The sequence below is a fragment of the Hemitrygon akajei genome, chromosome 6, assembly GCF_048418815.1.
Source record: "Hemitrygon akajei chromosome 6, sHemAka1.3, whole genome shotgun sequence".
In the NCBI taxonomy this organism is placed as follows: Eukaryota; Metazoa; Chordata; class Chondrichthyes; order Myliobatiformes; family Dasyatidae; genus Hemitrygon; species Hemitrygon akajei.
Window position 1 is genome coordinate 122435666 of NC_133129.1, and position 12320 is coordinate 122447985.

Sequence of the window (12320 nt, forward strand, 5' to 3'; positions counted from 1 at the left end):
AAGGAACTCTTAGGAGAAAGTGATCATCATATGACAAGAATTCTTCCAGTAGTTGAGAAACTAAAAATTGGATGATCAGTATTACAGTGGAGTAAAGGAAAGTACAGATAATGTTAAATACATACAGTAGTGCCAATAACTCCGAACCTCCATCCAAATAATTAAGGATAATCAAAGTGAGGTTTAGGAAAAGACAATTTAACTCATATGAAAATGTTGAATAAATGGTCTCCAAGTTTCTTCAAATTTAACTGAAGGATCAAAGACAACACTTCTAATTTTTTCTAAGCTCAAACAAGAGATAGTTTGAGAAAACCACTGAAATATAGTTGGAGGATTAATTTCTTTCCAATTCAATAAAATAGATCTTCTAGCCATTAATGTAACAAATGCAATCATTCGTCGAGATGAAGAGGATAAACGACTATTATCCACCATTGGTAAACCAAAAATTGCAGTAAAAGGATGCGGTTGGAAATTGATATTCAGAACTCTTGAAATAATACTGAAAATATCTTTCCAGTAATTTTGTAAACAAGGGCAAGACCAAAACATATGGGTCAATGAAGCAACATCAGAATGACACCTGTCACAGGTTGGATTAACATGAGAGTAAAATCGAGCAAGTTTATCCTTAGACATGTGAGCTCTATGTACAACCTTAAATTGTATTAGGGCATGTTTAGCACAAATAGAGGACGAATTGACTAATAGTAAAATTTTCTCCCACTGCTCAGTGGATATAAGACAATGAAGTTCTTCTTCCCATTCTTTCTTAATTTTTTCTGATACTTCTGGCTGTATTTTCATGATCATATTATAAATAACAGCTACTAAACCCTTTTGACAAGGATTCAGAGCTAAAATTCTTTCCGTAATGTCCAATGGACATAGTTTCGGAAAAGACTGTAACTCATTATACAAAAAATTTCTAACTTGCAAATATCTAAAAAAAAATGGGTTTTAGGTAAATTATATTTATTAGATAGCTGTTCAAAGGACATAACGCTATCATCCAAAAACAAATCACAAAAACATGTTATCCCATTTGTTTCCCATAAAAGAAAAGCTTGATCCATAAGAGAGGGCCGAAAAGAATAGTTAGATATTATAGGGCATGATGAAATAAACTTATTCAAACCAAAAAATTTACGAAATTGAAACCAAATTCGCAATGTATATTTGACTATAGGATTAGTTATTTGTTTATTCAATTTAGATAAAGAAAAAGGAAGTGAAAATCCTAAGATTGAAAAAAATGAAAAGTCTTGTACAGATTTACATTCCAAATTTACCCATTGTGGGCAAGCAGCTGTAGTCAATTCTTTCTTTTTCAATCTCTTTATTATTATTAATAATATTATGAACAAAATACAATTGATATATTAATAAAGGGATTACAAACATACAAATTCCCATTACACATGAAAGAATACATAAGCAATGATTACAGTATAAATTAGTTTTCCCAAAACATGGACCATACAGTATATGTATGAACAAGGTAAATCTAGGTATTTCATAATATATGATACAAAAAAAACAGAAAAAAGAAAAAAAATGATTGCAAAATTGACTAACCTACTAATCTAATAACTAATGAAGAAGAAAAAAGAAGCAAAAAAAAAAGAAAAACTAAAAAGGAAAAAAAAGGGCTGTTTATATTATCTCACAAGAATACATAATCATCAGTGTCGTCAACTCCGATCCTCTCAACATAAATAAGATTAAAGCTGGAAAATCCAATAAGCTTGGAACAGGGTCATATCACATCATATGAAAATATTGAATAAATGGTCTCCGTATCTCTTCAAATTTAATAGAGGTATCTAATACACCACTTCTAATTTTTTCTAAATTTAAACATAACATAGTTTGAGCTGTAGTCAATTCTTGTGTCCAAAATATTAAATATCGTATATTAACTGCCCAATAGTAAAATCTCAAGTTTGGCAGAGCCAAACTGCCCTCCTTCTTAGGCTTCTGTAAATATTTTTTGCCTAGTCTAGGATTTTTATTCTGCCACAGTATCAAAAAAAGATTTAGGAATAAAAATTGGTAATGCTTGAAATAAATATAAGAATTTGGGTAATGCCATCATCTTAATAGCATTAATTCTACCAACCAATGACAAAGATAGTGGAGACCACCTGATAGCAAGTTGCTTAATTTGGTCAATTAAGGGTAAAAAGTTAACTTTAAATAAATCTTTATGTTTTTTAGTAATTTTAATACCTAAATAAGTAAAATAATCTGTAATAACTTTAAATGGTAAATGTTTATAAATTGGAACTTGCATATTTAATGGAAATAATTCACTCTTATTAAAATTCAATTTATAACCAGAAAAGTTACTAAACTGAGCAAGCAAGGACGAAATAGCAGGAATAGATCTTTCAGGGTCGGATATGTATAGTAGCAAATCATCAGCATATAATGATAACTTATACGTCCCCTCCCCACGAGTAATACCCAAAATATTAGGTGATTCACGAATGGCTATAGCCAAAGGTTCCAAAGCGATGTCAAATAGTAAAGGACTTAAAGGACAACCTTGCCTTGTACCACAGAATAACTGAAAAAAAGGAGATCTTTGATTATTGGTAAAAACCGAAGCCAAGGGTTTATAGTATATTAATTTAATCCATGATATAAATTTTGAACTAAAATTAAAATGCTGCATCGTATTAAATAAATATGGCCATTCAACTCTATCAAATGCTTTTTCAGCATCTAAAGAAATGACACATTCTGGTATTTTGGGTGAAGGAGTATAAATAATATTAATTAATTTTCTAATGTTAAAAGATGAATAGCGATTTTTAATAAATCCAGTCTGATCTTCAGAAATGATTCGAGGTAATATATTTTCTAATCTAGTAGCCAAAATTTTACTAAACATCTTAAAATCCGTATTCAGCAAGGATATAGGCCGATAGGATGCACATTCAATAGGGCCTTTATCTTTTTTAAGGATTAAAGAAATAGAAGCTTCATAAAAGGATTGTGGCAATTTGCCTATAATTAACGCATCTTTAAAAATTTTACAAAGCCAAGCAGAAAGTATAGAGGAAAAAGATTTTTAAAAATTCTGCAGAATAACCATCTGGACCAGAAGCTTTACCGGAATTCATTGAAAAAATAGCCTTTTTTATTTCAGTTTCCGTGATAGGTGTATCTAAGAATACACTATCCTCTACTGTTAATTTTGGAATATTCAATTTCCTTAAAAATTCATCTATTATAGAAGAATCCTCAGCAAATTCTGATTGATATAAGGAATTATAAAAATCTTGAAAGGCTTTATTTATCTCTTTATGGTCGATCGTCAGAGTGCCATCTTGTTTACGAATCCTAGTAATCTGTCGTTTAACCGAAGCAGTTTTCAATTGATTAGCCAATAATTTACCAGACTTATCTCCATATACATAAAACTGGGTTCTAGATTTAATTAACTGATTTTCAATCGAAGAGGATAATAACAAACTATGCTCCATTTGAAGTTCCACTCTTTCTTTATAAAGTTCTTTGCTGGGGGTCACTGAATAAATCTTATCAATTGCTTTGATTTTATCAACCAATGTTAATATTTTAGAATTAGTTCGTTTCCTAACTCCAGCAGAGTATGAAATAATCTGTCCACGAATAAATGCTTTAAAAGTGTCCCATAAAATTCCACTAGAGATCTCTGCTGTAGAATTTGTTGAGAAAAACAAATCAATTTGTTGTTTAATAAAATTAACAAAGTCTAAGTCCTGCAATAAAATAGAGTTGAACCTCCAAGATTTAGCAATAATAGATGAATCCATTATCTTAATAGATAACTTCAAAGGTGCATGATCAGAAATGGTAATAGAGTCATATTTACAATCGATAACATCTGTAAGTAAACGATGATCAATGAAAAAGTAATCAATTCTTGAATAATTATGATAAACATGAGAAAAGTATGAAAACTCTTTGTCATTGGGGTGTAAGAAACGCCAAATTTCGCAAATTGCTGAATCAGTCATAAAGGTGTTGATAAGAGAGGCCGATTTATTCAGAAGAACTTGTGTGGACTTGGATCTATCCATCGAAGGGTTTAAACAACAGTTAAAATCCCCACCTATTATCAGTCTGTACTGATTCAAATTGGGAAAGGATGTAAATAGACACTTAAAAAATTCAGGACAATCAGTATTTGGAGCATAAACATTAACTAAAACAACTTTTTGATTAAAAAGTAGACCAGTAATAAGCAAAAATCTACCTTGTGGGTCTGAAATTGTTTCATGATATATAAAGGAGGTTGAAGAATCTATAAAAATGGAAAAGTCTCTTACTTTGGCTTGAGAATTCGAGTGATATTGTTGGCCTTTCCAAAACCTAAAAAAGCGTTGACTATCCACCTTCCTTACATGAGTCTCTTCTACAAAGATAACATTAGCATTCATTCTATGGAATACTTTGAATATTTTTTTCCGTTTGATCGGATGATTTAAACCATTAGTATTCCAAGAAACAAAATTAATAACCCTATCCATATTGACAATATTTATTACAATTAACACATAAGGTTAAAAAAAAGATGAACTCATGAATCCGGAAGAGGGAAGTAAGTTCAAGGAGGAACCGGAAGTCATGACACTGCAACCATTATCTTCATATGAGCCCATGAAGTAAAACTAAGCATAAAGCAAGCAAAAAGAAAAGAAAGAAGAAAAATCCCCCTCCCTCCACCCTCAAAACCCCAGGAAAAAAGCCAAAAAGAGGCAAGCAAGCAATCTAACACTAAAATTACCCCCATGTCTCAAGACGGCAACTCAAACAAAAAAAAAGTTGAATAAAAGATACAAACCACCCATATTATAAGAAAGGGTTGGTATGACAAAAATTAAAATATAAAGTTAGTATTATATATATAAAACAAAAGGATTTTTAAAAAAAATTAAAATGATAAAACCCATAAATGAATAATACTGAATTAGTGTTTTAAAAGAAAGTTTAAAACTTATTCAAACACATCAAAACGGATGTGACGTTCCAAACACTAAAGCCTTTCGGGAAGAAGAAACAACATTTTATTTTTAAAAAATCTTAATATTTAAATGTTAAAAATATTTTTAAAATGTATACGAACTTAAAAGAAAACCCTAATAAATTACTTTCAAAACTAACAGATTAATAATATGAAAAAATAACAAACTCAGAATAAACCAAAAACGAATTTTTACCATGTATAAACAAATACATGTTAGCCATACATAAAAGAAAACATCATTTTATAAAAGATCCAAATCTATAGACTAATTATTACATTAGTCAACCCGATAAAATGTTATTCTTCCAGAAATCTTTGAGCATCCACTGCAGATTTGAACAGCCGATAAGTTCTGTCTTCGAGAGTAACTCTCAAATGTGAATTTCCGACATAACCGATTCAAAAGCCATTCTTGCCCTTAAAACTTCGGGACTGTAGTCTTCCAGAATACGGAATTTAAAATCTTGAAAGCTGGTCATACCCTTTTTCCGTGCAGCCCGAATCAAACGCTCTTTGGTATGAGGGTAATGGATCCGGAGAATTACTTGTCGTGGTTTCAAACTTGAATCTGAATGAAAACGAGAAATGCGATGTGCACGGTCGATTATTAGAGGGGAATCCAGTACTTCTGAGCCAAAGACATCCATTAAAAATTTGGAGAAAAAAACAGTGAGATCGCCATTCTCAAATTTTTCCGGAATCCCAATTAACCGAAGATTTTGTCTTCGAGAGCGGTTTTCAAGATCAGTGATTTTAGATTTATAACGATCCATCTGTTGAGAAGTCGAAGTTTGCTGTTGTTGCAAAGTTTCAATTATACGATCTCTCTGGCGAGCGGCTTCTTCAAGAACTAAAATACTTGCTTGTTGTTTTTGTGACTCCAGTGTAAATGCTTGAAGTTTTACGTCAAATGTCTTTAAAATTTCATCAAACGTAGAAAGCTTTGCGGTTAATTTACTCTCCAGTTTTCCAAGTCTGTCGTCCATAAGATTCGCAATTGCTTCTAAAGTTACCGATTCTTTCGTCTGTTTCGATTCCTTTGCTTTAGACATTTCAGCGAGTTAAAAATGATTCAAACAGTTGAAAAAAATTTCATATGTTTAAACCCCTTTAGAATAGGTATAAAAAGATCAATTAGGGGGTGTTTGTAGGTTTAAAAAAAGTAAGAGGTTTGGAGCAAAGCCTAAAACCGCTTCACTCCATAAGTGCCATCTTGAGACCTCCTCATCTGTATGCTGTTTTCCACCTTGGCCCCGGAGGAGCACTGTTTCATTTTGCTATATTCATGTATAGTTGAATGATAATTGAACTTGAAATGAGATTTATGTGACCTGAATTGTCTAAATTGGGATGAAGGCCTGTTTTTGTGCTGTATAAATTAATAATTATGACTATACACAGGGTAATGTGCTTTGCGAAAAAAACAGTGGAAAATTAAACAACAACAACACACAAAATGCTGGTGGAACACAGCAGGCCAGGCAGCATCTATGAAAAATTAAATCCATCTTTTATATTTGCTCAGCTTGTTCTCTTCCACCCCCCCCCCCCCTTTCCTTTTTCCCTCTCTGGGATTGAAGTACATGCTCAGTTTGAGCTACTGGTTATGCCCTCTAGCTCTGCATTTCACAACTCCCACATTCTTTAGGTTAGGTCCTTTGTGTATGTTCTCATCTTCTAACTGCTCCCAATCACTCATTGACCAGATAATCTTGTTTACAGTTTATCCCCAGGCCACTCCAGTTTTTCCCTAGCACAGACAATCTCCTCCCCCAACCTTCCCTGCAACTTTACAAGCTTCTTCTGTCTCCTTTTCATTTCTGACGAAGGGTCTCTATTCCCCTTTCTACAGATGTGATCTGACCTTCTGAGTATTTCTTGCATTTTATGCTCTGTTAAGGAACTATGTGGCTCTAATTTAAAATTGCAGTAATTTGAGTTTGTATGAAATATCATACTGCAGATTGCAGACTTCAGGGAATAATAAAGAAGTAATAGTATGCATTCTTATCACCATTGTGTGCTTAATTTCATTATTCAGCAAATCACACTAATCCATACTTCTCAGTTATTATTCACCAAAATTTTTAAAGTTTGGAAGCATTTTTGTTGTTTTCACAGCTAATGCAATATCAAATTGTTCTGTAGTGCTAGGGAAGCAAAGCTTATAGAGTCTTCAATGGAGGGCTAAATTGAATCACAAACAAGAGAGAATCTGCAGATGGTGTATGTTGCAAGACTAAATTGAAGCTGGTTCTTTATATCTTTGGAGGTTTTTAAAGAGCCAAATGTTCAATAAACTTTATTATATGTTGACATCTGGGCACCATCCTATATGTTTCATTCATTCATGTTGGCTGTCTTATTTCCTGCAGCTTGTCTATTGGATGGTATGTTTCAACAGGCACAAAATTAAGTGTCCTGACGCCTTCCCTATCATTGTGGGGGATTGCAACTAGGCCAGCTTGAAGAAGTCTCTGGACAGCTACCACCAACATAGCACCTGTGGAACCAGAGGAGGCAACACACTTGACCACTGTTATACCACCATTAAGAATGCTTACCATGCCACCCCACGTCCACACTTTGGAAAGCCCGGTCACCTGGCTGTACTTCTCTTCCCAGCATATAGGCAAGAACTAAAGATCTCACAACTATTGGTGAGTGCCAAGAAGGCATGGTCAGGGAGGCAATAGAGCACTTATAGGATTTCTTTGAGTTGGTGGTCTGGACAATATTGAGGGATTCATCTTTGAGTCTGAATGAATACACAACAGTTGTCACTGACCATCTAGACCTGTGTGGATGAGTGTGGGCCTTCAACAAAATGCCAGACATATCCAAACCAAAATCTGTGGATGAACCAGGAGATTCGTAGTCTGGTGAGGACTAGATCAAAACTGTCAAGACTGCTGGTCCAGAACCATGCAAGAAAATCTGCTACAGCTTACAGAAGGCTATTTTAAGGGCTAAAAAAACAATTCCAATTGAATTGAGACAGAATCAGATGCACGCCAGCTCTGGCAGGGTTTGCAGGCCATTACTTCCTACAAAGTGAAACCTAACATTGTGAATGGCAGTGATGCTTCATTCCCAAATAAGCTCAGTGCCTTTTTATGCCCACTTTGAAAATGAGAAATAAAACTGCACCTGTGTGAATCTCAGCAGCATGCAGTAATCCTTTGATCTGTCTCAGAGGCTGATGCTAGAACATCTTCAAAGAGGGGGATCCTTTGGTAGGCATGATGGTGTGACTGGTAGGGCTTTGAGAACCTGTGTCAACCAATTGGTGGGAATGTTCAAAAACATGTTCAATCCCTCACTGCTGCATTTGGAGGGTCTCAACTGCTTCAAAAGGGCAACAAGCATACCAGTCCTTAATAAGATTAGGGTGAGCTGCCTTAACAACAAATATCAAATGGTGATGAGGAGGTGCGCAGGAGTGAGATAGATTAGCTGTTCAAGGGGTGTTGCAGCAACAGCCTTGCACTCAACATCAGAAAGACCAAGGAGTTAATTGTGGACTTCAACAAGAGGATGTCGAGGGAACACACATCAATCCTTATCAATGGGTCAGAGTGGAAAGGGTGAGGAGTTTCAAGTTCCTGGGTGTCAAAATCTTTGAGGATCTATCCTGGGCTCAATATATTGATGAATTTACAAAGAAGGCATGACAGCAGCTATATTTCATTGAGGAGAATTGATATGTCACCCAAGACACTCACAAATTTCTGCAGATGTACTGTGGAGAGCATTCTAACTACATGCATCACTAACTGGTATTGGAAGGGGGGGTGCTGCTGCACAGGATCGGAAAAAGCCGTAGAAAGGTGTAAACTAGTCAGCTCCATCATGGGCACTAGCCACCACTGCATCAAGGACATCTTCAAAATACAATGCCACAAAAAGGCAGTATCTATCATTAAGAACCTCCATCATCCAGGAGTGTGAGCCTGAAGAAACACAGTCAATGTTTCAGGAACTGCCCTTTCCCATCTGCCATCAGGTGTCAAAGTTAAAAATAAATACATATATGTCACGATATACAACGCTTGAAATTCATTTTCTTCCAGGTATACACAGCAAATCCAAGGAACACAACAGGCTAACCTCTGTCACTATCCTGATTTTATTTATTTGTATAGCTAAAGAGTATAAAAATTAGAAAGAAAATTCAGGATCTCTTTGAACACATTAGCGTGATTGTCCTAGTTAGCAGGTAGTGATGCATTAAGCTCTTCCAAAGGAAATCGTGTACATGTGGATTTAATTTTTGTCATGATATTTTATATATAGTTGATTAGCTCTTGTAAGATGTATTTCATCTGTGTTCATTTTTCTTGTCTTTCTGACAGTACTGATAATTCAGCAGCAATCTTAAACTACAGATTTTTTGACTGAATCCCAACAGCCATGCTTCAGTTCATCTTTCTGTTCTCTAGGTTACTGTAATTAGACATCAAAACAACTGTCTTACTGGAAATATGGACTGAATATCTGTATTCCCACTGAAGAAAACTATTCAAAGGAACTTGCAAACTTTTCTGTTGTTATACATGAATAATTTGGGGTCTATAAATTGCAGTGGCTTGAGACTTGCGAAGCTCCATTGGTGATTTTGTGGCTGTGTACATGCCCCAATTATGGACCTTGCTGGAAGATGCTGATATTGCCACTGGGAATTCTGCTCTTGAATTTTGTGCCAAGTTAGACTTTAAGAAAAAGGGTATTTATGGGTTGGTGATTTTTCAGCAGAACTTCCAGCTGAAAGATCATTGATCTGAGATGTAACTAGATTTCATATCACAGCTTTTGTCTGATCTCCTGAGCATTTCCATTGACATGACTTTTCAGGGTATTGAGTCTTAATGCTAATAACAGTTGCTGTAACATATCCACAGTGAAGTTATAAATGCTTCTTATGTTCTTTGACTTCTCCTTTTTGTTGCATTGTCACATTGATTTTCCACTTCATATTCTTTCAATTTGTTCAGAATAGAAATGCTGTTTAAAAACTGAAAGTTGTGAGTATTTTGGCTGAAGTAGTTGCATCTATATTTGTTGTTTCATTATTCAAAAGGCTATTGACTATTTGTTTATTTTTTAAATTCTCAGAAGACAATAAGTGAACCTTCAGTTGTTACCGCAAAGCAGATTCCACTTACTCTACTGAAAACAACACATACTGTGCCTGCCTCAGTCCTTTCACCAAGACCCACCATTGCCATGGTAACAGCTCTAAGCAACCCTCAGAAACCAGTGGTTAATACAGACTCTCAAAACACACCCATCAACCTACAGATTACCAACAAACTGACAACTCTGGGGGCTGACGCTGTACGAATAATGCCAAAATCAACTGTACAGTTGGTAAGAAAAACTTGGAAGTACTTTTTTTTCTTTTAAAGTCTGTGTTGCAATTCATAGCCACAAATCTTTCATTGTTTTGTGAGTTCATTATAGTTAAGTTTTAACTATCTCATGTTTAATAATAGTGATCCCCTTAGAAGCTGAACCAGGGAACACAAACAATATAGATTTCCAAGCAAAACAAGTGAGAATACCAAAAATAAACGAGAAAATCTGCAGATGCTGGAAATCCGAGCAACACAGACAAAATACTGGAGCAACTCATCAAGCCAGGCAGCATCTAGAAAAAGAGTACAGTCAATATTTTGGGCCGAAACCATTCAGCAGGACAGAATGCCTACCCTGAAGAAGTTTAAGTATTCCCTTCTGTCCTGCCAAAGGGTTTCAGCCTGAAACGTCGACTGTACTCTTCTTGTGTGTGTTGCTTGAGAATAATAAAAACTCACTGTTAAAGAGAAATTGCTAACTGATGGAAAGAAAATGTAAATTTTAGCAGTTGCTTTGAATCATTTCATAGCTATAACATTAATTTTGTCCTCTGAACAATGAAACTTGATGTTATCTCTGAAATATTATAGACTAAGACACCATAGAGAAGGCCATTTGTCCCAGCGTATCAGTATGACTGTTTTGAAGGACAATCTTGCTGCTCTTCTCAAATACCTTTTTTTCTTACAAGTAAATATCCAGTTTACTTTTGACATTTCTGCTGTTCCTACTGCCTTAACAGACAGGCATACCCCAACTTATTTTAAAATTTTTATTTAGATATACAGAACAGCAATGGGTCCTTTCAGCCCAATGACTTCATGCTGCCCAGTTACACTTATGTGACCTAATTAACCTACAAATCTGTATGTCCTTGGAATGTTTGAAGAAACCAGAGCACCCAGAGGAAACCCACATGATCACAGGGAGAATTATACCAACTCTTTACAAACAGCAGCAGAAATGAATCCAGGTTGCTGGTGCTGTAATAACATTGCACTAACTGCTATGCAACCATCTGACCCCGCTACTGTGTCACCCCATTTAATTTCCATTTCAAAGATTGTTGACTGAAAACTTGAACTGCATCTTAAATTCTTAAAATATCTATCAAATTTTAGCTTTATTATGAATGAAAAAAATTGTGTTTATATTTCACCTCCGCCAATTATGCATTTTTTAGTGCTGTATAATCAGTAACTATTGACATATATTGTGTATGAAATGCAACAGCCAACTTACTCTCAGCAAACAATAGTATAATAATGCCCATCAAATTTATTGATATTGATTAGAAAGGAGGACAAATTCCCTCGTTACTTTTTGAATAAAATACCTTCACAGTGTACATCCACCTGAGAAGACAGATTAATCTGTGTTTAAAAGTCATATTAGAAATAACACTTCAGTACTGCTTTGAAATGCCAATCCAATTTATATGTTTCCACCTTTAATTAAGGTTTTGACTTTGTGGATCTTGATGTGGATTTATTGGCATGTATCTTTTATTGTCTTTGCTGCACAGGCCATCTCAAACATTGTTATACTTTTTCAGTAAAGTTTCCCATCTTTCTGTGTAAGAAAAAAATTGAAAATAATGTTAACTTTCTCTTAAGTCTTAGTTACAAACATAAGCATAACCAGCTGAAATAGATTCAGTATTAATTCTTAATGTGAGCATTTATTTTTCCAAAAGTAATGAATAATTATTTCCAAACCAGCAGGTACAGACGACAAACTCCCCACCAATCAAGGTACCCCAGTTCATTCCTCCACCCAGGCTGACGCAACGTCCAACCCTTTTACCACAGGTAAATACTAATGATAATTATGCTTTCATAATCAAAACACAAGAGTGCAATATCATTGTGATACATTAAAGTGACACAACCCTTCATAATATTACACTGCATCAGTTTAGACGTTTCTCTCTGAAACA

The 12320-nt window shown here is 34.7% G+C and overlaps 1 protein-coding gene across 6 annotated transcripts in view; it reads left to right on the forward strand.

Annotated features, from left to right (window-relative positions):
- phf21aa (PHD finger protein 21Aa) overlaps positions 1-12320 on the forward strand; it is a 395003-nt gene that overhangs the window by 288471 nt on the left and 94212 nt on the right. For 5 of the 6 annotated variants that reach the window (XM_073049161.1, XM_073049163.1, XM_073049159.1 and 2 more), the window contains exons 5-6: positions 10139-10393; positions 12103-12192. In XM_073049161.1, coding sequence (XP_072905262.1) covers positions 10139-10393; positions 12103-12192 — 345 coding nt within the window. Of the gene's footprint in view, positions 1-7430; positions 7684-10138; positions 10394-12102; positions 12193-12320 lie in introns of those variants that run through there. The other variant, XM_073049164.1, reaches the window with a different exon arrangement.